Genomic DNA, 26,912 nt, shown 5'->3' with positions numbered 1-26,912 from the left:
GACGTACCAGGATGAGGCTGGCATTCTATAGCCCTTATGGTCAACAAATCCCATGAAAACACCAAAACCAACAACATGCTGGTCTGTTTCTCAGTACTTAACTCCCCTGACTGTGGGTCTCATGGTGAAACCCACTGGATTTTCTACAATTGGGCATTGTAGTTTCTAGCCCACTCTAGTACACAGACAAAAATAAATACAGCATTTAATGGGCACTATTTGACATAAATTAATATACATTTGGTATTTTAGTGAGTTTTTATTGGCAGTAAGACGCTGCATGGATGGAAAAATCATAACATGCTCATGTTCATCAGTTATGCGTTTTTATTTGATTTTAGATGGTGGAGGTCTATGGCACCAGGTTTGGTATATTCATGGAGTAGCTGACAATAAGAAAAAATTAGACCTGAAAAATTTCCCCTTGGTAGGTTTTGGGTTGTTGGTTGAACAAAATAAGACATTTGAGGACATCACATTGGTCTGTTTTTAGACCAAACCTTTAATACAGCGTAACATTTGACTAATTTATCATGAAAACAATGATTAGATGGAGCTCTAGCGAATTACTGAGAATTTCCAACCTTATCCCTTAAAGCATTTTAATAATTTGCACATAAAACGACCACTTAAGCAATTGTATAATGAATGTATACTGTTTAATGAAAAACTCCCAAGCACAAATCCTTTAAGTAAACTACACATATAACTTTGGGCTGACAAACTTGCAGTAATCCCAAACAAGATTTAAGAAAAAAGGACAGCTCATTAAAATCCTACATGTAGGATGAAACATCTTATATGTTCTGAAAGGAGTTTCCTTTAAAAACTGTATATTGGACTGTAAAAAATACATGTCATCAGTGCTATACAGCCAAATCTGTAAACATTTTTATGTGTTCCCACTCATATATCTAAAAATCTGTAATTACTCATCCACGAGTAAAGCATTATAAGGCAACAAACAGGCAGATAAACAGTGGTGTAGCATATGAGCCGAAGAGGCTGAAGGTGAGAGGATGAAGCTAGACAGCATCTTGCATTTATTTCAGATTACCAAAAGTAATTTTGGGAATAGCAGCTGCCAAACACCGTACAGGAACTGCAAGCCTGTCCTTCATGTACAAAATGACATTTCTGTGAGGAGAGAGTAACTTAAAATAGTGCGATCAGCTTGGATGTGGAGACAGATGACATCAACTGTAGTGTGTGTTTGAGGATGGCTGCAATATTAGCAACAGGGCTGTACAGGAAAGCATGACTGCAGCTTAGGCATGCTGCTTCTGTTCTTTACAGGGGCACTTAAGAGGGAGACCTGGTGACAAAGGTTTTGGATACCAAACTCGATATGTCAGATACCAACCCAATAGGCCACATAGGGTCCCTAACAACTTATGAGATGGGTCATGGAAGTAAACAGAGGTGCAGGAAAACATCCACACCCAAATGATCATGATAAGATTCAGAGCTACATACAGCAGTTTGAGAACCATCTGGGGCAGTGCAGACAGACTGGCTGTTTTCAGGGATGCCATTGGGACTGTTTCCTCCATAATGAAAAGAGCAGCATAGGACAGGATGAAGGAATGTCCTGAGATATCGTAACCCTGCCAGTATAAGTTGGCACGCTTACAGCTGGCTTTGGATGTCAGCTCCTTTTTGATAACATTCATGGTGCACGTTTCAAAGCATAAGCCTGTCACATCTTCAATGTAGAAGAAGGTTTCTGTACAGATGTACCAGATGGCTGTGGCCACCACCACAGACATCAGCCGCTGGCAGAGGAAGGACATGCTTCTACTGAAGGAGTAGTTGCAGAGGGCGATGAAGGGTGTCAGCAGCAGCAATGTCCACCCCCAGGACATTTTCACAAAATACCTGTAAAAAGATCAGGGCAATGATTCAGTCTGCACTTAGACATTACATCAGATCTGATATTACTGCCGTAGGTAATAAGATATAATTATATTTTATTCCTGAAATTTCAAGCTGTTTAAGCACTGGGTGCATTATTATCTTCAGCTTTTAATTGTGTCTATGTATGTATGAATGCATATATTAGTCTGAGCCTCCACTCAACCTCTGAAGATTTCTTTGGTGTCTGACACCAAGACGTCCCTTTAGGGTCCTGGAAGTTGTGAGGTGGAGCCTCCATGCATCATACTTGTTTTTCCAGCACATCCCATCTCTTCCACAGGCAAACAACACACACACCCAGATGTTTAGGCGATATAAAAGAAAATGTAATTCAGCAGACCAGGGCTCCTTCTTCCATTGCTCCATGGACTAGTTCTGACACTCCTGTTCCATTGTAGGTGTTGTGGACCGAAGTTATTTTGACCTGTCTGTGCCTATATAAACGCTGTGATGCTTTATGTGTTCTGACAGCTGTTTGTCACAGCAAGCATTCAGTTTTTCAGTAATTTGTGGTACAGTAGCTCTTCTGTGGGAAACCAGTGAGTGTTGGGTGCGCATGACTGGCACTAGTTCACTGGTTGTCCTACCTGGGACACTTTTGTTCAGTACAGACCACTGCATACGAAGAACACAGCTGATGTTCTGGAAATGCTCTGATCCAGTCGTTGAGGTCCTTGTTAAAGTCGCTCAGATGTTTATGCTGTCCATTTTTCCTGCTTCCAACAAATCAACTTCAAGAACTGTTCACTTACTACCTAACAGGTGCACTGTAAGCAGATCATCACTGTTATTTACTTCAACTGCCAGACGTTCTAAGGTTGGGGCTGATCGGTGTATGTATGTACTGATATCGATCATGATCACAAGGTGTCTATTTGAACTTAAAGCTTGATTATACTGTATATTAAGCATAATTAAATTAAGAGATTAGAGACTATCATAAATTGACAACTCTTATTTACCAGAATATGCAACAATCCACTGTCCAGAGACTCAACTTAGTTGCTCAATTAATGTACCTTTCTGTAGAAAATAGATAGTAAACAATTTTGTAAAACAAAATAGCAATATGTGCATAATCTGAAACATTCAAGACTATCTTTAGTCAACTTCAACAAAATAGCTTCCTTAGCCTGCTTTAGTATAAAATCTAAATGTGTTCAACAATCAAACAAACCAAGAACACTACAGTAATGAAATTCATTCCAATAATGAAACAGGGCCTTTAGCATCATAAAAAAGGCAACAGCCAAATAAATATCAAAGTCAGATAGCCCTCATAATTTCCCTGCAATTAGACAACTGAACAAATAAAGTGCAGAGCAAGAGACAAAAAACTATAACCTCTTCTAGTACCTCTATCTGCAGGCCATATATCTGTAACTTTTTCTAAGCTTAAGTTTTTTTATAACCGAATGAAAGCGAAAGAGTTCTTGTGTAATTTTGTGTGTGTTTGGAGAGTTCACATTTCAATTTTCTACTTTCTTTTCCTTCTCAAGTATCACCGGTAGATTTACCGTCAGAAATATGAACTTCTTTGCATTTTTAACTGTTAGCTTGTTCCTGTTGTCATCCACAATATTTCCTGCTGCACTAAAAAGTCGCTCACTATCTACACTTATGTACTCAAATTTACTGTCATTGTCCGACCCGTGGAAAAACGTCCAAACTGGCGATGCCATCTGAGCTGTGGATTTTGTCTCGCGCACTTTCGTCATATGATCGGCTGAAATGGCACAGATTCCGGCTGAAAAGGTCGCAGATTGATCGGAGCACCCCTAATTAGGCCCGAGCCCACTGAAAGTGCAGGCAAGGGCCTATTATAATTGCTCAATGAGCCAGGAGTGCAAAACTGCAAGGGGTCCCCGCAGGTAGCATGGGGGACTGACCATGACGTGGGGCTGCGCGAGATCTTTCCGAAATGTATACATTATGATTGACAGGTGGCCGTGGGCCTGGAAATTGTTAGGAATATTCTTCTTCTATTATTATTCACTTTCCGTAACAACCTAAAATTTGACCCCCTGAACAAATTTGAAAACTAACAAAAATTTGCGGAGAGCTTTTTTATATGTTAGTAGACTGTTTTTCCAGGCTAGAAAAATTTCCTCTAAGTTTGTGGAACGCCACCTCCTTTCCAGCCTTCGTGATGCCTGCTTTAAGGTACGAATATGTAAATTATACCATGGGGCTAGTCTTCTCTGATTCACTAACTTCTTTTTCAGAGGGGCTACAGAATCAAGCATTTCACGCAGTGAGGTTACAGCGCTGTCAACAACATGATCAATTTGGTAGGGAGTGGGATTGAAGCAGCTGCCCTCCACTATGTTTATACTTGGCATAGACGTAAATGAAGATGGAATCATCTGCTGTAGTGGAATTTTCTTCCAAACGCTGCATGATCCATCATTTTAAATTCAAAAGTTATTAAAGAATGATCTGACAAAACAGGATTTGGGGGAAAAACTATTAGATGTTCAATTTCGATGCCATAGGTCAGAACAAGATCAAGGGTGTGATTGAAACAGTGGGTGGGTTTATTAACATTTTGAATGAAACCAATTGAATCTAATATAGAATTAAATGCAATGCTGAGGCCGTTATTTTCAACATCTACATGAATGTTAAAATCTCCCACTATAATAACTTTATCTGATCTAAGCACTAGATCAGATAGGAAGTCAGGGAATTCAGTTAAAAACTCTGAGTAAGGGACAGGTGGACGGTACACAGTGACAAGTAGAACTGGTTTTTGTGTTTTCCAGTTTGGATGTGAGAGACTAAGAGTGAGGCTCTCAAATGAGTTAAAATTGTTCTGAGGATGAAAGTTTAATAATAAGTTTGAGTGGAAGATTGTAGCTACTCCTCCACCTTGACCTGTGCTTCGAGGAACATGATAATTTTTATGACTGAGGGGGGTTGATTCATTCAGACTGACATATTCATCCTGCTGTAACCAGGTTTCAGTAAGATAAAGTAGGTCAATTTGGTGATCAGTTATCAAATCATTTACTAACAAAGATTTAGATGAAAGGGACCTAATATTTAATAGTCCACATTTGACAGTTCTGTTTTTCAGTTCAATAAGAGGAGTGGTCTTAATTTTTATTAAGTTTTTATGAATAACTCCTCTTCTGTTAACTTCTGATTTATATGTTCGAGGGGCAGACACAGTCTCTATGTGGTTTGAGGGGGGCGGCGGCTCTAAAGAAACTGCAGAGAGGTGTTTTAGACTGAGTCTCTGCATCCCGGTCCCCACCCTGGATTGTCAGGCTTTAGGTCGGCTAATGAACTCGGCCAAATTTCTAGAGATGAGAGCTGCACCATTCAAAGTGGGATGGATGCCGTCTCTCACTACCAGACCGGGTTTTCCCCAGAAAGTGGCCCAATTGTCTATGAAGCCCACATCGTTTGCTGGACACCACCTAGACAGCCAGCGACGGAACGACGACATGCGGCTAAACATGTCATCGCTGGTCAGATTGGGGAGGAGTCCAGAGAAAATTACGAAGTCCGACATTAATTTAGCAAAGTTACACACCGACTCAACATTAATTTTAGTGACCTCCGATTGGCGTAATCGGGTGTCATTGCTGCCGACGTGAATAATAATTTTCCCATATTTACGATTAGCCTTAGCCAGCAGCTTCAGATTTGACTCGATATCGCCCGCTCTGGCCCCAGGAATACATTTGACTATGGTCGCTGGCGTCTCTATTTCCAAGTTCCTGACTATGGAATCGCCAATTATCAGAGTCGGTTTCTCAGCGGGTGTGTCGCTGAGCGGGGAAAATCTATTAGAAACGTGAACAGGCAGGTGATGAGCCGTGGGCTTCTGCTTAGGAGTACGTTTCCGTCGGACCGTCGCCCAGGCTAATTCTCCGGGCTGCTCCGGAGCTGCCCTTGGACCGCTAACAGACCCTGAGCTCGGTGGCTCCACACCAGCTAACGGGGCTAGGCTAGCTGGCTTTTGTTCGAAGGTACGGAGCCGCACTTCCAAATCAGTGATCCTCGCCTCCAAGGCTAACAGAACCTTACACTTATTACACGTATCATTATCGCTAAAGGAGGCAGAGGAATAACTAAACATGTGGCACACCGAGCAAGAAAGAGAGAGAGAGGGAGATACGGTGGCCGACAAGGGCAAACGCGCTGCAAAACAGAAACGCTGCAAAAGAGAAACGCTGCAAAAGAGAAACGCTGCAAAACGAAAACGCTGCAAAAGAGAAACGCTGCAAAACAGAAACGCTGCAAAAGAGAAACGCTGCAAAACAGAAACGCTGCAAAAGAGAAACGCTGCAAAAGAGAAACGCTGCAAAAGAGAGAACACAACGGAAGTGCGCCAGGCCGATAGGGGGACCCCGAACTGAGGGGTGCAATGAACAAAGAACTTTTACAGAGGCGAGAGAGACACGTAGTGACATAAGTCACGTCTCATTTTGGAGGTTGCGTAATGACGCAGGTTATAGTGTTGAATTGCAAAAGAATTGAATGAGCGACCTCTGATGATTGTTCTCATGTGCTAATATGTGCTAACAATGTTCTGTTACATTTGTTTACTTGATCAAAATGTCATACAACGTGGGGGGGTTGGGAGATCTGAAGGTGCCGTCATCTTTTACAACATTGTACTTTTATAATACTGTAAAACATGACGGCCAAGTGTTTAAAAAATAATAAATGTAAAACGCACTCTAATGCCCGCTAAATTCACAGCCAGCAGACGTTCTTTTGTCACTTTGCTTTATTAAGTTTTTAGTCAGAACAGGTAACAGGTAACAGGCTACTGTTTCAGCCGTAGCCACGCTAAGTAGGGATGGGAATATCGACTCTCTGGAATCGATACTTCCATACTTTGGAGTCGATACTTTCTTAAGTATCGCTCGATACCACCCCTAATAAAAAACGTGCAATTAGTTTTCACTTCTGAGAGTTTTGGATGTGTGAAAACCAGCCCAAGCGTATTTTAAATGGTCTTCCGTATCACATGATTATGGCAGCCAATCAGATGTCAGAGCTTTCCAGAGCCAGTCATGCACTGCAGAAGGAAGTATTACTCTCTCCACTCTGCAGCGTGGAGGGACCTCCTCCGTCTCAGTGCTGACAGGCACGGCAGCATGAAGAGAGATAGAAAAAGAAGCATTGTGTGGTGCTATTTTTCACCCACTACGAGGGGAAATGCTATTTATTTATTATCATTTTATTATTAGCATTTAAACAAGTATTTATGTTCATGAGCATTATTCATGTTGCCATTGCAATAAAGATATTAATCAACACTGTGCAATAATGATTTTCCTTTAAGGTGCAGAAGGTATCGGTATCATCAATACTGACCCTGTAGTTACTTGGTATCGGACAGCACATATTAGCACATGAGAACAATCATCAGAGGTCGCTCATTCAATTCTTTTGCAATTCAACACCATAACCTGCGTCATTACGCAGCCTCCAAAATGAGACGTGACTTATGTCACTACATGTGTCTCTCTCGCCTCTGTAAAAGTTCTTTTTTCATTGCACCCCTCAGTTCGGGGTCCCCCTATCGGCCTGGCGCACTTCCGTTGTGTTCTCTCTTTTGCAGCGTTTCTGTTTTGCAGCGTTTCTCTTTTGCAGCGTTTCTGTTTTGCAGCGTTTCTGTTTTGCAGCGTTTCTGTTTTGCAGCGTTTCTGTTTTGCAGCGTTTCTGTTTTGCAGCGTTTCTCTTTTGCAGCGTTTCTGTTTTGCAGCGTTTCTGTTTTGCAGCGTTTCTGTTTTGCAGCGTTTCTGTTTTGCAGCGTTTCTCTTTTGCAGCGTTTCTCTTTTGCAGCGTTTCTCTTTTGCAGCGTTTTTGTTTTGCAGCGTTTCTCTTTTGCAGCGTTTTTGTTTTGCAGCGTTTCTCTTTTGCAGCGTTTCTCTTTTGCAGCGTTTCTCTTTTGCAGCGCGTTTGCCCTTCTCGGCCACCGTAGGGAGAGGCCATGTTAGCTAAGCTAACTAGCTAGCTAAGCTAACCGGTAGGCTAACGAGCACTAAGTCAGGAAATAGCAATAAATACCGGTCAAAATAGAAAGGTACTTGACTAGTACCGAAATGTAGCAGTTAATGAATTCTTTAGAGTTTAGTTAGTTTTTAGGTGTGTTAAACCCTAGCTAGTCTGTTGTTAGTCTGTACACGAACTATACAACACACACAACACGATACGCTTGCAAGACAAAAGTGAATCGCTTACCCGGAGAGCAACACCAACTTGCACTCAAATATAATAAGATAAAAGAATAGCACGTGTGAAAACTCACCAAAATTTGCAGGCCCCTCAGAATCGCGTGAAAATTTAATATTTTATGGGTTTCATAAAAGACCTCAAAAGAATGGCTCTTCACCGCCCCCGACAAAGGTCAAAATACATTGGGCCTATGGGAGCCCCGCTGATATTTTTTTCCATCGCACAGTCACCAAACCTGGCACATCTCTTCTTCATGTCAGGCCAAAGCTTATTGTGTCCAGGTCATGTGACCAACAGGAAGTCTACCAGCTGGGAGTTTATCTTGAGGTCACTGAGTTTGTTGATTTTGCTCACCTCGTATTCTTTCGAACTCCTCCTTGGGCTTTTGACCGATTGAGCTCATTTTTGACCAGCGTCACCTAGACCCATGGGGTTGCAAAAGTTATCCAAATTCTTTGAATAAGTATTACGGTTTTCCTTTGGCGGGCGCGGCAAGTTGACGCAGGTTTATGCCACCTTCGAGGTGTCGCAGATCGCGAACGCATGGTCGGATTGGAATCGGACCAATTGATGAATTGTTGACGCCGGGGGCCTGAATCCAGGTGATTGAACAAAATCACTGTAGGCCCTATAGCGCCCCTATATAACAATGTGAAAATTTGCAAAGATTTGTATTGAGAGATAAACATTTAGTTTGTCAGAAATGGACCAAACTTTGCACACAAATCCTTTAGGGCATTCTGAGCAAAAAAGCCAATGAGAGCCATGCTCTATTTTCCACGCTCTTGCCTTGGAGATGACACACACCCACCATTCATTTCCTAAGGGTGTTTTACACTTAAAGATGCAAATGCTGCAGCAAGATCTGCAGCTGCTGTGTTGTCACATTTGAATCACTTACACTCCCCGCAGGCCCGAACCCACATGACCGATCAGTCACAATAGGCGCAGTGGCGCTGCCTTTGTAAGGGCCTTCAAGTTTGAATGTGTGTCTGTATGTGCCTGTATCACTGTGGCCGCAGAGACGTGACCTCTGCAGCAGTTAAAATCCCACACACCTCACCTTTCCAGGTGCAAATTCTCTAAATAAATGTCTGCTGCTGCTGCCGTCCTGTATTTCTGTGTGTCTGTATGTGTCTGTATCACTGTGGCCACAGAGACGTGACCTCTGCAGCAGTTAAAATCCCACACACCTCACCTTTCCGGGTGCAAATTCTCCTCTCACTTAAAAGGCTCCCAGTGGATCCACAGTTTGACTTTGGCATTGAATAAATCTTGTGTTTTCTGAGAGACAATACTCTTTTCACTGTGATGTGAAAAAAATGTGAGCTTTTCATCTGTACTGTGGCCTGGGGACTTATTCTGTTAATGTCTTAATATGTGTGTCAGTGTGTTTTTGTGTCTCAGAACATCTGGAAATGTGTGTTGACAACTGTTGCACTGTCAGTGTCTCTGCAGCGGTTTTACTCTTTTGAACAACAGACTTTTGACTTAAGTGTTGTTTGGGAGCACATCCTCAGTTTTGCCAAAAGATGGCAGTAGAGCTCTATGTACCACATTCTTTCTGTGACAATGAATCAACAGACTTGACTTGAGTGTTGTTTGGGAGCATCCTCAGTTCTGCCATCAGGTGGCAGTAAAGCTCTATTATCCACGTTGTTTGTGTGGCAATGTCTGATATCCAGGATTGTTTTTCAAAGGGGGTTTTAAACTTAAAGGTGCAATGCTGAATACATGTCTCCTGCTGTTGTTCCTGCATTTATGTGTGCCTGTATGTGGTCTGAATTCTGCGTCCAGTCAAATGAACATTTACAATGGTACATGTGCAGGTTTGCTGGTCAGCGTGTGTCCACGGGTGTGTGCAACGTTTTGTGTGGCTGAATGTGTTTGTTGATGTGTTAATATGTGTATCTGCGTGCTTTTGTGTCTCGGTACATCTGGAAATGTGCAGCTGTGCTTACAACTGCTGCTGTTTGAGGTCGGCTGCACGGTTTGAGCTCGGCTTCGGCCGCGGGTCGCTCGCGGGGGCGGTGCGCCGGGGGAGGCGGTCCGCTCGAGGCGAGGGCCGCTTATCGCCGCTTGCGGCTATATTTTGTTTTCTTATTATTCGCCGTTTTTGCTCACCTCGTACCCTTTCGAACTCTTCCTAGGGCTTTTGAGCAAATGAGCTCATTCTTTGTCACCGTCACCTAGACACTTGGGGCTGCAATAGTTATCCAAATGTTTTTGCTCACTTTCAAGGTTTTCTTTTGACGCCACCGACCAGTCGGCGTAGGTTTTTTGGCTCGCCAACAACTTTTCAACTTGTGATAACTCGCGCACATATTGTTGGATTTGAATCGTTCACCGTTCGGGGCGCTTGGAGAGGCGGAGCGCTCGGGGATGTGGTTCTCTCGCGGCGAGGGCCGTTCATCGCCGCTTGCGGCTACATTTTTCTTTATGACTTTATTACGGTGGCCGACAAAGGCAAACGCGCTGCAAAAGAGAAACGCGCTGCAAAAGAGAGAACACAACGGAAGTGTTCCAGGCCGATAGAGGGACCCCGAACTCAGGGGTGCTATGAACAAAGAACTTTTACAGAGGCGAGAGAGACACGTGTAGCGATATAAGTCACGTCTCATTTTGGAGGCTGATGACGCAGGTTATAGTGTTAAATTGCAACAGAATGGGCGACCTCTGATGATTGTTCTCATGTGCTAATGTGTGCTAACAATGTTGTGTTACATTTGTTTACTTGATCAAAAGTGTCATACAACGTTGGGAGACGTGTGGGGGGGGATCTGAAGGTGCGTTTTCCATTTATTACATAACACTTGGCCGTAATCTTTTACAACACAACTTTTATAATACTGTAAAACATGACGGCCAAGTGTTTAAAAAATAATAAATGTAAAACGTACTGTAATGCCCCGCTAAATTCACAACCAGCAGACGTTCTTTTGTCACTTTGCTTTATTAATTTTTTAGTCAGAACAGGTAACAGGTAACAGGCTTCTGTTTCAGCCGTAGCCACGCTAACTCCCCTCACCGAACAGCTCTCTCTCACCCTCCCTCTCTTCCCTACACACACACTTTTCTCCTCCCTGACCCATCTCCCTCCAGCTCACCCTACCGACTCCCCAAAGAACACCCTGAACAAGACAACAACCTATAGTCATTACAGCACCTTCAGATCTCTACCCCCCCCTCCCCCCTCCCCTTTTGCAGCGCGTTTCTCTTTTGCAGCGCGTTTGCCCTTGTCGGCCACCGTACTTTATGGCTTTAAGGCCAAAATAACTATATAAAAATACACTGCCATCAAGCAGTTCACATAAATTATTGTAATATTATATTATAATTTTGCCCTAATCAAATGAAAATATGTTCTAAAGAGATACAAAATGCCAAAGGCACAGATATTATAAATGTTATATTAATGGGATGATGCCTTTTGTTTAGCTCAAATCTAACTTACTGTTACAGTACTACAATGGAGATGAGTCAGCCAATGTGCAGTAATGTGTGTATTGACATCAAATTTACATTAGCCACCGCAAGATAATGGTCATAGCAGATCAAGTCAAGCTGCACAATGTACTGAACTGATTAAGGGGGGATTTATTATTTCTTTAACAAAACAAAAAAACAAAAACAGTACATTTCAAAAATCTACAGAATCTCTTTAATGTAAGTAGGACATAAATGCCTAAAGTGCACGTTTATTACTGGGCTAAATTATGGTGTTTATCTAATAATTATTTTCTGGCTATAACCCATTGACATTTAACCACTGGCCTACAATATATTCCCAGTATATACCGAGTATATTACCAATATATACCCAGTATATTTCCAGCATATACGAAGTATATAACCAGTATATTTCCAGTATATGTTGTAGTATATGCTGGAATGTATAGAAAAATTGTATACCCACTATATTCCCTAAATATAGCCAGTACAATCCCAGTACATTCCCTGAATATAACTAGTATATTCCCAGTGAGGAGCATCAGCGCTTCTAGCCCTCACTGTCATGAGGAAACAGCTTCACCAGCCTTACTTACACATTGAAGACGTTCCTTCTGTTGCTGAAATATGTCTGCGGGACGAGCTCCAACTCTTTGGCACATGACCCAACTAATGAAATGAGTAAAAACACCCAGGGGAGACTCTGCCGCACAGAGGGCACCCTCCACAGAGCCACCAAATTGTCCACAATGACATCCACCGCCGCCATGTTGACACCACTGACTGAGCAGACGTGACTGTGACGTTATGTCCGCACAACCAATGAGGCTTCGCTTCCTCTTCTTCTTCTTCTGCTACTATTTTTAGCGGCTGACAGAAAGCCTTGACTGTTTGCTAAGCTGAAACCGGGTGTGTTGATAGATAGTACTATGCGGAGGTTTTAACCACTAAAAACCACTACTTTAAAAAACAACACTTGATAGTGAATTAATTAATTAATATGTATTAATTTGATACAAAGTACAAAAACAAAGTACAAATACAATAATTACCTTAAAGCCTTTCACAACTTTTGGTGTCTTGCAGACCTTTATGCCTCTGCTCCACGGCACACCTCCTTATATGATGGAGTTTAATTTTTTGTATTTAAGTTCTGCTTTTCTTTATCCAGCTCTTCTGTGGATTCTGTCTCCTGTCTCTTCATGTGATCCCACACTGATTCCATGCTGCTGAAACCAAGACTCTGTGGGGGAGTGTCTCCTTGTGCTGCAGCACTCCTGTTCTCTGAACATATATCATATCATGATATGGACATTTACATTTGGACATTTATGTCATGATCCGCATTTTGTGATTTCCTGTTTCTTTTATTTTGAAGGATCATGAAAGGAACTGGTTTTGTTTGATTTTGTTTCACTTTACTTTGCCCCAATTGGTTAAGTGTTTTCACCTGTACATTGTTTGGTCCCTCACTTTATATACCTTTGTTTAGCCACAGCTTTTTTGCCGGTTTGTTTGCTCACAACTGCTGACAACTGCTCTGAATTGCTAAAGCCTGACTAAAGAGTTTTCGTTTGCCACGCCTGCCTTGCTTTTTCCCTATTTGGATTTATATTCATGAATACCTTGTAAGTAGTGATGGGCAAGTGAAGCCTCATGAAGCACTGAGGCTTTCCTGACAATTGCGCCGAAAAAGATTTAAAGCTTCGAGACTTCAGTGACGGTGACATCTGGTAGACAACTGAAGCAATAGCAACCTCTAAAGAGCACGAATGAAGCACTGGCACTGTTTCAATCCCATGACAGCAATAAAAGTTCAGACCTCTTGAAATCAAAATGATCCCAAACTTTAGAACGTTGCTTATTGCTGAGACTCGCCGTGAAACTTGCCAAAATACTCTCACTCTCACTCTCCAAATCCTGAAGCAGAATGATGCATCTTATATAGCTGGTATGGCACCAATTCAATTCAATTCAATTTTATTTGTATAGCGCCAAATCACAATACAAATCATCTCAAGGCACTTTACAAAAACTAAAACTAAAAACCCAACAATTCCCTTATGAGCAAGCACTTGGTAACAGTGGAGAGGAAAAACTCCCTTTAACGGAAGAAAAAACCTCCAGCAGATCCGGGCTCAGTTTGGGCGGCCATCTGCCTCGACCGGTTGGGGTGAGTGGATAGAGCAGAGAGAAAAGAACAGCAACAATAAACAACAAATAGACACTGCAGGTTGGTGGGACCAGTAACTGCACATCAGCGATATACAGCTCCAGGACCAGGGACACCTGCAGAAGGTACAGAGAGAACAGAGAGAGAGAGAGAGCACAAACTAGGGGAGAGAGAGAGCACAAGGTTAGTGACATTCAATGGTGAAATATACATGAGGTGGGAGGAGGGGGGGATTAGGGTAGGGGAGCTCAAGGTCAGGCCCTCCCTCAGGCCATCCAACTCTTAAACTCGTAGCTCTCCACCATTCCCTTCCACCACCTGCACTATGACACTTGCACCTTCTTGCTCTTTGCACACCAATTAGTTCCCCTTTCATCCTGTTTCTCAGGTTATCTGTGCATTTTTCTCTTAGTCTTTTAGTTTTTTGTAGCATTTCTGTAGCATTTATGTTTACTGTTTGACCCTTTGTAGCATCTGTATTTATGTCTGTTTGCACTGGAGTACCCCCCCCCCCCTGTACCAAAACAAATTCCTTGTGTGTGTGTGTGTGCACACTCACTTGGCAATAAAGCTCATTCTGATTCTGATTCTGATTCTGATTCAATGCACCGATGGTCCTCGGGCAGTCTAGGCCTATAGCAGCTGGGATGGTTCAGGGTTGCCTGAAGCCAGCCCTAACTATATGCTTTGTCAAAGAGGAAGGTTTTAAGTCTAGCCTTAAAAGTATAGAGAGTGTCTGGTCATCCAGGAACCCAGGCTGGGAGCTGGTTCCACAGGAGAGGAGCTTGATAACTAAAGGCTATGCCTCCCATTCTGCTTTTGGAAACTCTGGGAACCACAAGTAGACCTGCACTCTAAGAGCGAAGTGGTCTATTGGGATAATATGGTACTATGAGGTCTTTAAGGTATGAAGGAGCTTGATTATGAAGGGATTTGTATGTGAGAAGAAGGATTTTAAATTCTATTCTATATTTTACTGGGAGCCAGTGAAGAGAAGCCATTATAGGAGAAATATGATCTCTCTTGCTAGTTCCTGTCAGGACTCTGGCTGCGGCATTCTGGATTAATTGGAGGCTTTTTATGGAGATATTGGGACATCCAGATAGTAATGAGTTACAGTAATTTAGCCTTGAGGTAACAAATGCATGGACTACTTTTTCTGCATCATTTTGAGACAGGATGTTCCTAATTTTGGAAATGTTGCGCAGGTGAAAGAATGCAGTTCTAGAGATTTGTTTTATGTGTGAGTTAAAGGACATGTCCTGGTCAAAAATAACTCCAAGGTTTTTTTACAGTAGTGCTAGAGGCCAGGGTTATGCCATCTAGAGTAGCTATAATTTTAGAAAAGTTATTTCTGAGATTTTTTGGCCCAAATATAATGACTTCTGTTTTCTCTGAGTTTAAAAGTAAAAAGTTACTGGTCATCCAGGCCTTTATGTCAGTTAGACAGGCTTGAAGTCTGGTTAACTGGTTTGTGTTAACAGGTTTAATAGATAGATATAACTGAGTGTCATCTGCATAGCAGTGGTAATTAATAGAGTGCTTCCTAATGACATATCCTAAAGGAAGCATGTACAGGGTGAACAGAATCCCTAGCACGGAGCCTTGTGGAACTCCATAACTAACTTTTGTTCGTGTGGAAGGTTCATCATGGACATGAACAAACTGGAATCTGTCCGATAAATAGGATTGGAACCATTTTAACGCTGTTCCTCTGATACCAATCACATGCTCCAGTCTCTGTAATAAGATGTTGTGGTCAATGGTGTCGAATGCTGCACTAAGGTCTAGGAGGACAAGTAGAGAAACAAGTCCATCATCTGAGGCTAAGAGAAGATCGTTGGTAACTTTTAACAGTGCTGTTTCTGTACTACGATGTGCTCTAAATCGTGATTGAAAATCTTCAAATAGTTCATTCCTGTGTAAGTGGTCTGATAGCTGCTTAGCAACAGCTTTTTCTAGGATTTTAGAAATAAATGGCAGGTTGGATATTGGTCTATAATTAGCCAAGACTCCTGGATCAAGACTAGGCTTTTTGAGTAAAGGTTTGATTACTGCAGCCTTAAAGGCCTGTGGTACGTAGCCTGATAAAAGAGATAAATTTACCAAGTCTAATAAAGATGAGTTCATTAATGGCAGGGTGTCTTTAAGCAGTCTATGGGGTCTAAGAGACACGTTGATGATTTCGATGAAGCAACTACTGATGTAAATTCAGAGAGATCTATGGGAGAGAAGCAATCTAAACATAACTGAGGTCCTACAGATGATTCAAGAGCTACTGTAGTAGATTCATTTATTGCAGGTATAGGAAGCATCTGCTGAATTTTGTCTCTAATAGTTGTGATTTTATTTGTAAAGAAACTCATAAATTCATCACTGCTGAGAGCTAAGGGAACACTGGGCTCAACAGAGCTGTGACTTTTTGTCAGCCTGGCTACAGTGCTGAAAAGAAACCTGGGATTGTTCTTATTTTCCTCTATTAGTGATGAATAGTATGCAGTTCTGGCTTTACGGAGAGCTTTTTTATATATTAGTAGACTGTTTTTCCAGGCTAGAAAAATTTCCTCTAAGTTTGTGGAACGCCACTTCCTTTCCAGCCTTCGTGATGCCTGTTTTAAGGTACGAATATGTAAATTATACCATGGGGCTAGTCTTCTCTGTTTCACTAACTTGTTTTTCAGAGGGGCTACAGAATCAAGCGTTTCACACAGTGAGGTTACAGCGCTGTCAACAACATGATCAATTTGGTAGGGAGTGGGATTGAAGCAGCTGCCCTCCACTGTGTTGGCACATGGCATAGATGTAAATAAAGATGGAATCATTTTCTTAAATTTATTACCCGCGTTGTCGGATAAACATCTGCTGTAGTGGAATTTTCTTCCAAACACTGCATGATCCCATGATCATGATCATGGGTTATTAAAGAATGATCTGACAAAACAGGATTTGGGGGAACAACTATTAGATGTTCAATTTCGATGCCATAGGTCAGAACAAAATCAAGGGTGTGATTGAAACAGTGGGTGGGTTTATTAACATTTGAATGAAACCAATTGAATCTAATATAGAATTAAATGCAATGCTGAGGCTGTTATTTTCAACATCTACATGAATGTTAAAATCTCCCACTATAATAACTTTATCTGATCTAAGCATTAAATAAGACAGAAAGTCAGGGAATTCAGTTAAAAAGGGTAAGGGACAGGTGGACGGTACACAATGACAAGTAGAACTGGTTTTTGTGTTTTCCAGTTTGAATGCGAGAGACTAAGAGTGAGGCTCTCAAATGAGTTAAAATTGTTCTGAGGATGAAAGTTTAATAATAAGTTTGAGTGGAAGATTGCAGCTACTCCTCCACCTCGACCTGTGCTTCGAGGAACATGATAATTTTTATGACTGAGGGGGGTTGATTCATTCAGACTGACATATTCATCCTGCTGTAACCAGGTTTCAGTAAGATAAAGTAGGTCAATTTGGTGATCAGTTATCAAATCATTTACTAACAAAGATTTAGATGAAAGGGACCTAATATTTATTAATCCACATTTGACAGTTCTGTTTTTCTGTTCAATAAGAGGAGTGGTCTTAATTTTTATTAAGTTTTTATGAATAACTCCTCTTCTGTTAACTTCTGATTTATTTGATTTATATGTTCGAGGGGCAGACACAGTCTCTATGTGGTTTGAGGGGGGCGGCGGCTCTAAGGAAAGTGCAGAGGCGTTTTAGACTGAGTCTCTGCATCCCGGTCCCCACCCTGGATTGTCAGGCTTTAGTTCAGCTAATAAACTCGGCCAAATTTCTAGAGATGAGAGCTGCACCATTCAAAGTGGGATGGATGCCATCTCTCGCTACCAGACCGGGTTTTCCCCAGAAAGTGGCCCAATTGTCTATGAAGCCCACATCGTTTGCTGGACACCACCTAGACAGCCAGCGACAGAACGACGACATGCGGCTAAACATGTCCACACACCAAACACACCAAACCACTCAAATCTGTCAAACCTGTCAAGCTGTCATTGCCTCAGAATGCATTGAAACGCCAGTGACACACACTGAAAGACACACTGAAATGCCAGTGACACACACTGAAAGACTATGAGCCAATGAAAAGCTTTCAAACATTTTGAAGCAATTAAGCGCGAAGCGAAACAGCGATGACGTTTGAAGCTTCGAACGGCATCAGTCACGTGACACTGGTGTTTTGATACAAGCTCCGACACAGTGTTTCGAATCACTCCGCTTCAGGAAGAGTGACACAAGCTCCGAAGCCTCGGTATCATTTGCCCATCACTAGTTTTAAGTTAAGTAGCCCTGCTTTGTTTCTGTTCTGTCTGTCTCCTGTGGCCCTGCTTTCCTCATGTTCCTTGTAACCAGTTTTACTCTGTTTCCCTGTGCCCCAGTATCCCTATTCATGTTCTCTGTGTAGTCTGGTGCGTCTCCCCAAGTGTGTGTGACCCAGACTACTTCATGCCCTGATTCCCTGTATTCCCGTTCATGTTTCCCTGCGAGTCTGGTGCGTCTCCCTGAGCGTGTGTGACCCAGACCCTCATGCCCTGTATTCCTGTTCATGTTTCCCTGCGAGTCTGGTGTGTCCCCCAAGTAAGTGTGTGACCCAGACCCTCCTGTCCTGGCTCCCCTGTGTTCATGTTCATGTCCTGTCCCTGTAGTTCATGTGCCGTGTTCAGATTCCCATGTCCTTGTGTTTCTCTAGTTCCGTGTTCTTGTTTCTGGTTTTTCTTGCTTTGTTCTGGTCTTTGGTTAAAATAAAGTCTTGTTAAACCCTGAGTACCAGAGTAGGCAAATCATTGGTCTGAACTTTAGTTAACCCCGACACATGCCAACAACAAGCCTAACTTGTTGTCATACTGCATAATGCAGTCACCTCCCTCATGGTGTAATGTGGTGGATAAACTTCTAAAATCTAAGCATTTGAAATGCATTTAAAACCTTTGTAAAGTCCTCTATATAAATAAATGATAAAATTGATGAATTTGGTGGTATTTGAGTATTTCTACTCCACTACAATTAAGAGCCTCGGATTGTACGGTTTGCTCTACCCCATTTACTGACAGTTTTAGCTAGATATTGCCTTAAATCATATACCTATAAAATTTAAATGGTTATTTGAATGTTAATGTTGTTTAAACACTTTTTTTAAAAAATACTTTACCATCAATGTTTTCACATTGCTCTGTAGTTGTGGCTCCCAAGAATTCCAGTACATTTAATGCAATATTAGGTCAGAGTCAAATTTTACAGTATTATTCAATTAACATTTAATTTTCATTTGTTCCTTAAGGGAAAATATGTTCTCCATGATTACCTGCAGCCACACCTGCCTTCTCAGAAAATCCATCTGCAACATGCAATACTTTTACTTTTTAAAGCAACATAGCTGAATGTTCTGTAGTTTGTCTTTTTGTTGTCATTTTGGCAGCTATTCTGTTTTCTTCCACAGTAATAAAACAGCTGTTGGACAGCATGAATGCTGGGACCAAGTCAGGGAATGTCTGTGTCAACAATCAACCTGAAATCATTATTTCAAGATGTGGAGGGATGTTTGTGCCCATATTCACATTTCCAGAAAAAACACTGAACTGAGTGACATCAAGTGTAATTCACACATTATTCTTTGGCTGCTTAAATAATATGACAGGCTAGAATCTGTCAACTGGTCATTGAAATGACTGTATGTATCATAACAGAAAAGGCATCTGTTCAGGATCATTCTTAGACTCAGCTACACAGATAAACACACACCCCTTTGTTGCTCGAGGTCATGTTTGCTCAGAGTCTTGTAGTGTGGCATGTAGACGTAAGTCAGGGGGTCAAGGTGTCAGATTTCTGGCTCTACAGTTCTCCTTTAGAGAATTAATAAAACATCAATCCCAACATTTTGAATGCCATTTTTTAAAATTTCTATTATGTATGTAGGTTGTGTGTTGTGAATTGTTTATCCTGTGTATATCACAGGCCTTTCTTGAAAAATAGGATATTAAATATTATGTTAAATGTTTGTGTGAAAAATTGAAGGTAATCTACAGTGGTGGTGATGACAAAAGTTGAGCCAAGCTGTTGCTGAGTCATTGCATTAGTGTTGAAGAAAAATAAAACTCTTATGGCATTTAAATGCAGATCAAAGATTGTCCTTGATGTACCCTGACTCTGCAACTAAGTGACTACTAGAAATGCAGTTTTACAGGCACGCCTCGTGTTTCGCTGATTTTTCTTTCCAAGCCCCATGGCTGGGAGAGAAGCACTGGCACAAGCAAAAAGACATCTAAATTACATGGCAGCATATTTTACTTCGCATATTTTACTTCACATATCTAACCAAAATAATTAATTTAAAGGTTAGGTTAGATTAAAAATGTCTTTCTACAAAGCCAAACATTTGATGCATAGAAAATAGTTCACAATTTGACTCTGTTGTACAGATCCCTATGTGAACATGCCAAATGCAAACATAGAGGGGACTCTCCTTGAGCATGAAAATGTCAAGCAAATATGAGAATGGGGGTGAAACATAAGAAGTCTCCTGCAGCCATCTTGGCTGGTTGATCAAAAGGAAGAGACTTTCCTGTGTCAAACCCTTCTTATCTTAGGTCTGAAATTATTCCAACAGCCAGGAGGAGATCCTGTCTACTGACATGTTTTACTGACCAGCTGCATGCTAAGAGTGGAGTGAAACTCAATATTTTCAGTTTTCTTGACTGTCTCAGCAGCACTTTTGATTTATTAATGTTGCACAAGGTATTTGTTCTTGTGAAATGATTTCAGGAAAATCACAAGGAAACATTTAACATTATTGATTTTATGGAAACAACATTCACAGTCTTCTTTATATTCACCTGATGAATGTAGCCAGATTCAATACTGACTCTCTGTTTTGGTGGCTAATAACTCTGTAGCTGCTAAATGTCACTATGTCCACCAGAAGGTAGCCTACAGTTAGTTAATCAAAAGTCAAAAGTTTTTGCTGAACATGGACAGCCATTTCCAGGGGCATCAAATACCAGTGCATTGTTCCCTCTATCCTTTTGCATTTGCATAAGGAAGCACATGCTACAGAGTATTAACCCACTAGTGTCAGTATTTGATGCGCAGAACAAGAGCTCCAGCACTATGGTGAAATAGGATAGGAAAAAGGAAAGTCCACATTAGTAGGTGGTTAATGTGGGTCAGCGGGCTTACCCACAGGAGAGATGTGCTCAATTCCAACACCAAGCTTTTTATCAGTGAGTTTTAACCCAAAACACAATCTTTTCCTAAACCTACTGTGAGTTTTTGTGGCCAATCTTAACCACATAGTCTTAGTGTGTAGTTTTAGCAGTGAGAGTGAAACAAAACAGAAGCTTCAGGAAAACCAGAACAATGATGCTAAAAGATGTTAAAATGCTGTGTAGAGTTGAGGGGAATGGTATTATGAGACACTGCTTCTAAACATTGTTATTTCAGATTTAATTAAATCAGCTTTACTGTTGAAGCATTAATTTATCTCATACGTTTGGGGACAGGAAAAGCACGGTGGATGACTGGTTAGCACTGTTGTGTCATGCATGTACGTTCCTGGTTTGAAACTCAGCAGGGGCCTTTTTCTGTGGAGTTTGCATGTTTTCCCTGTCCTTGTAAGGTTTTCTTAGGGTACTCCGGTTTCCACCCACAGTCCAAACACATGTATGTCAGGTTGATTAGTTATTCTAAATAGCCCATAGGAGTGAGTGTGTGTAGTTGTTTGTCTCTATGTGGCCCTGTGATGGACTGGTGACCTGTCCAGAGTGTACCCCTGCCTTTCACCCAAAGAAAGCTGGGATAGGCTCCAGCAGATCCCTGTGACACTACATAAGAATAAGTGAATATACATAATGGATGGATGTCTGGGACAGACGTTCTTCAGAAAAGCATTTACTTTCACAGCTGACAGCATATTTATAGATTATTTACACACTTTGAGAATCACTGGCTTCTCCTTCAAAGGGCTGTAAATCAGGTGTAAGTCTTGCTGTGAAAGTTCTAGTGTTTTAGATGATATTCAACTATCTTTGCCTGTGAGAAACCTCAGCTGCTGTGCCGTTACTCAGACCAAACTGAAAGGCCCGGCTGACATCTGAAAGCTGTGGCTCAGGGACCTCAAATACAGTTGGAACAAGATTTGTTTTCTGTCCCCTCTTGGGTAAATACAGAAGGCCACTGAGTTCTCCCTCTCTCATGACAAGGTCACAGCAGGCTTTTGTATGGAAGCACCCTGCAGCACCTCAAACCAGACAGCACTCATGCTGCAGGGGGTGATGGAGGGTCTCTGGGTAAACCTGGTCAGGCCAGAGTATGATCCTGTCCTAGTCTGACCCCCTTCTGACTGGCCTGCAGGAGGTTCTCTACTCAGATTTCCTGGATGTTTAAAACTGCAGAAATATTCACCACTATAGACTTTGTGACTGCTCTGTGTTTCAGTGGTTTCAGTAATAGAAAATAGAAATTTTAATTACAACAGGTCTTCATTGTGTGTTGATACAACAAAAAATTATCAGGTCTTTGACTGATATGTGTTAATCTATGTCTTAGCAATGATTTTCACATACTTGTTGTGATCTCATTATGTGCTGGATTTTAGCCAAAACTAAACAGTCAGCAGATTATTTCTATATTGGCTGGAAACTGCTAAAGCACAGACAAATTAGTTTTTGGCTTCACTGCTTGACTTTAGTCTTTTCTTCAAAACTGTGTATTATTCAGCAACAATTAGCTAAACTGTTGAATCTGCAAGACCAGCTGTGGTAGTTCAAATATACTGCACTGGCTCCACCATCCTTCAGCCTGTCAGCACACCACCAATTTGATGGATGCTTTATGATTGTTTTTACTGCTCTAAATTTCTCTTCTGATGCTCTGATGTGCAATGTATAGAAATAGTAACTATGTGACAGAAGTTACAAGCATCTGGCTATTGCCACATTTTCAGTAATTACTGCTGAAACTCATCATTCAGCCAGCACAATACAGTGGGTACGGAAAGTATTCAGACCCCTTTAAATTTTTCACTCTTTGTGTCATTGCAGCCATTTGCCAAAATCAAAAAAGTTCATTTTATTTCTCATTAATATACACTCAGCACCCCATCTTGACAGAAAAAAACAAAAATGTAGAATTTTTTTGCAAATTTATTAAAAAAGAAAAACTGAAATATCACATGGTCATAAATATTCAGACCCTTTGCAGTGACACTCATATTTAACTCACATGCTGTCCATTTCTTCTGATCCTCCTTGAGATGGTTCTGCTCCTTCATTGGAGTCCAGCTGTGTTTAATTAAACTGATTGGACTTGATTAGGAAAGGCACACACCTGTCTATATAAGACCTTACAGCTCACAGTGCATGTCAGAGCAAATGAGAATCATGAAGGAACCGCCCAAGGAGCTTAGAGACAGAATTGTGGCAAGGCACAGATCTAGCCAAGCTTACAAAAGAATTTCTGAACTCAAGGTTCCTAAGAGTGGCCTCCATAATCCTCAAATGGAAAAAGTTTGGGACGACCAGAACTCTTCCTACACCTGGCCGTCCAGCCAAATTGAGCAATCGTGGGAGAAGAGCCTTGGTGAGAGAGGTAAAGAAGAACCCAAAGATCACTGTGGCTGAGCTCCAGAGATGCAGTAGGGAGATGGGAGAAAGTTCCACAAAGTCAACTATCACTGTAGGCGCTTTATGGCAGAATGGCCCGACGGAAGCATCTCCTCAGTGCAAGACACATGAAAGCCTGCATAGAGTTTGCCAAAAAACACATGAAGGACTCCCAGACTATGAGAAATAAGATTCTCTGGTCTGATGAGACCAAGATTGAACTTTGTGGCGTTAATTCTAAGCGGTATGTGTGGAGAAAACCAGGCACTGCTCATCACCTTCCCAATACAATCCCTACAGTGAAACATGGTGGTGGGAGCATCACGTTGTGGGGGTGTTTTTCAGCAGCAGGGACAGGACGACTGGTTGCAATTGAAGGAAAGATGAATGCGGCCAAGTACAGAGATATTCTGGAAGAAAACCTCCTCCAGAGTGCTCAGGACCTCAGGCTGGGCCGAAGGTTCACCTTTCAACAGGACAGTGACCCTAAGCACACAGCTAAAATAACAAAGGAGTGGCTTCGGAACAACTCTGTGATCGTTCTTGACTGGCCCAGTCAGAGCCCTGACGTAAACCCAATTGAGCATCTCTGGAGAGACCTGAAAATGGCTGTCCACCAACGTTCACCATCCAACCTGACAGAATTGGAGAGGATCTGCAAGGAAGAATGGCAGAGGATCCTCAAATCCAGGTGTGAAAAACTTGTTGCATCATTCCCAATAAGACTCATGGCTGTACTAGCTCAAAAGGGTGCTTCTACTCAATACTGAGCACAGGGTCTGAATACTTATGACCATGTGATATTTCAGTTTTTCTTTTTTAATAAATTTGCAAAAATTTCTACATTTCTGTTTTTTTCTGTCAAGATGGGGTGCTGAGTGTTCATTAATGAGAAATAAAATGAACTTTTTTGATTTTGGCAATTGGCTGCAATGACACAAAGAGTGAAAAATTTAAAGGGGTCTGAATACTTTCCGTACCCACTGTATGTGGCTCTAAAGAAAACAGTTTGACCAACTTAAAGTGGTAAGGCTTATTAAAAATTCATCATGAAAAAGGATACACATGACCCTTAATAGCAAAAATGTTGTAGAGGTAGAAGGACAGAAGGAATAGAGAAAAAACATATGTCTGATATCAGTTGTAGAAAGTTACAAACATTAAGCGAGTGAAAAAGCAAATTTGTCAAGCTCAAGAATCAGCAACAAGATGGGAGTCTGAGTTTTATCTGAGGTGTGAGTGCTGCTGACCTTCTGTATGCCAAATACCCCAGCAGCCCCTTTGATCTGTGCATTTTACACACAAAGTTACAAATTCTGACAGCACTCTGCTGAGCCTGCATGGAGCCTTTGAAGGGCAGACTTCAGACAGCTTACTCGGGCAGCAGTTGAACAATACCAAGCACATTCAACTTGATTCTATTTGTTTTCCCCAATGACTGGACAATTACTTTGGTATTTTGATGTGAATTGTATGTAGATACAAGTGTTGTGTTGTGGCATAGCTGACCACAAACTGTGCTATTCTGAGTGTATTTATTATGCTGTGTGTGTACATCTGACCACACGAGTTGAACCTAGACTTGCAGGTTAACTCTTTCCCTGGCAAATACACAAAAACCAAACAAATGCAACCAAACAAATTTCACTGCAATAAAGCTGTGAGTGCTTTAGTTGTGCTAGCAGTACTGTGATTCACTTTGATCCAGGCTGAAACATCTTGGCTACTATTGGAAAGCCTGCTATGAAATTTTGAGCTACATTTTCATGGTCCTCATAGACATAGTCCTTCTGACTTTGGTAATCCCTTAACTTTTCATCCAGTGCCACTATGACATGTTTTTTAATGAGAAATGCAACAATGATAGATGGCTTTCCATTAATTACATGGATATTACTGATGCGCCTAGGATTCATTCATCCATTATCTATACTCACTTATTCCTAATTAGGATCACAGGGATCTGCTGGAGCCTATCCTAGCTCTCTTAAGGTGAAAGGCATGGGTACACCCTAGACAGGTCACCAGTCCACCACAGGGCCACATAGAGACAAACAACCACACACACTCACATTCACTCCTATGGGCAATTTAGGGTCACCAATCAACCTGACATACATGTTTTTGGACTGTGGAAGGAAACCAGAGTACCTGGAGAAATCCCACGCAAGCACAGGGAGAATATGGAAACTCCACACAGAAAGGTCCCTGCTGGGTTACCAATCCAGGACCTTCTTGCTGTGAGGCAACAGTGCTAACCACCAAGCCACCATGGGATGATTTGTAATAATGCTGATGATGTGTTATAGCATAGCTATTGGGCTGAAACTTTAATTAGTCCAACTTTAGTATTTGCCCAGCTAATGTTAGCTGCACAACATTAGCTGGCTAATGTTCAGCATGTTAGTTTTGTCAGTGTGAGCATGTTAACATGCTGGCATTAGTTTTCAGCTCAAACACTGCTGTGTCTGTAATTGTACTTTGTCCCCTTTCATGAAAGATGTATGTAAATTGTAGCAGTACTTTTGCCACTCACAGGTAATAGGTTGAGAGCACAGCCCATCATTGATTTCAGGGCAAACATGCAGCTTTTCTACACAGAAAAATCAGATTTATCAAACTTTATTTTGGTTTTTCTGCTCAAGAGAACCTGACATTTGTATTGTAACAGACCACTTACAGAGTAGAATAATGCCTTGAGAACCATAGTACAATGTACTCAGGCTATTTTAAATGACTATGGCATTTTGTTTGCTATTCCTAAACTGCCTGCACAACCTGGTTCCATTTTCGAGTGATAACAAGTGTCTCTATTAAATTTATTCTGTATGATTTTTCCTGAAGCAGCTTTATGATCTGGTCTGGCTAACAACAATGTGTCAACATGACAGAGGAGAACATGAGTCATTTCACTTGGCCTGTAGATACATTTATGTTCTTCTACACTATAAGAAATGTCCCTGTTAAATTACAGTAAATTACTGGTAGCTAGAGTTGCCAGCTTTCAACTGTTATTCTACTGTGTACATACTGTAATCTATAACAACAGTCTATTACTGTAAAAAAATACAGTACTGTGCTGTATATAATAAATATTTTACAGTATAATACTGTCAGTTGTTCGGTTTGCATCATGCTGTTATTTCACTGTAGCTGCTGTAATCTCCATAAACAGTTTACTAGTGTAAAAAGTACTGTGTAGTGTACAGTATAACATTGCAAGACTTCTAACAGAAATGGCTCAGACAAGAGACGGCCTTACACCACATAGGTCTTTATTAAAGTCAATGCAGTATTAAACACTAACAAACTTAAGAGATTACATTAAAAAAAATAAACATTTTTAACACATGCTCAGTATGTCATGATATAATCCATAAACCCTGAACAAACTATTGCAAGAGATGGCCATATAATACATTTATTAAGGCCACTGCATGAAACATATTCTGTAGCTAAGAAATTTCAAGTAATGAAATTCATGTACAAAATACAAATTCAATCCATAAGAAAAATTTCTTCTTTTAAACAGATTCTCAATCTCAACACAACTT

The 26,912-nt window shown here is 41.3% G+C and overlaps 1 protein-coding gene across 1 annotated transcript; it reads right to left on the bottom strand.

Annotated features, from left to right (window-relative positions):
* Nucleotides 1-312: 312 nt before the first annotated feature.
* fitm2 (fat storage inducing transmembrane protein 2) lies at nucleotides 313-12,350 on the bottom strand. Its single transcript, XM_026333727.1, has 2 exons — nucleotides 12,165-12,350; nucleotides 313-1,878 (listed from the first exon to the last, which is right to left on the bottom strand). The coding sequence occupies exons 1-2, from the start codon at nucleotides 12,335-12,337 to the stop codon at nucleotides 1,269-1,271; spliced, it is 783 nt and encodes a 260-aa protein (XP_026189512.1). The 5' UTR covers nucleotides 12,338-12,350; the 3' UTR covers nucleotides 313-1,268.
* Between the last annotated feature and the right edge of the window lie 14,562 nt (nucleotides 12,351-26,912).

The sequence above is a fragment of the Mastacembelus armatus genome, chromosome 7 (assembly GCF_900324485.2).
Source record: "Mastacembelus armatus chromosome 7, fMasArm1.2, whole genome shotgun sequence".
Lineage (NCBI taxonomy): Eukaryota > Metazoa > Chordata > Actinopteri > Synbranchiformes > Mastacembelidae > Mastacembelus > Mastacembelus armatus.
Note: the sequence above shows the minus strand (reverse complement) of the source record. Positions and strands in the feature narration are given on the sequence as shown.

Excerpts from the sequence above, each read along its gene's own strand:
- fitm2 (XM_026333727.1), bottom strand. The coding sequence starts at position 12,337 with ATGGCGGCGGTGGATGTCATTGTGGACAATTTGGTGGCTCTGTGGAGG. Across the intron at positions 1,879-12,164 it reads AGAAGGAACGTCTTCAATGT|GTATTTTGTGAAAATGTCCT; the intron begins GTAAGTAAGGCT and ends ATCTTTTTACAG.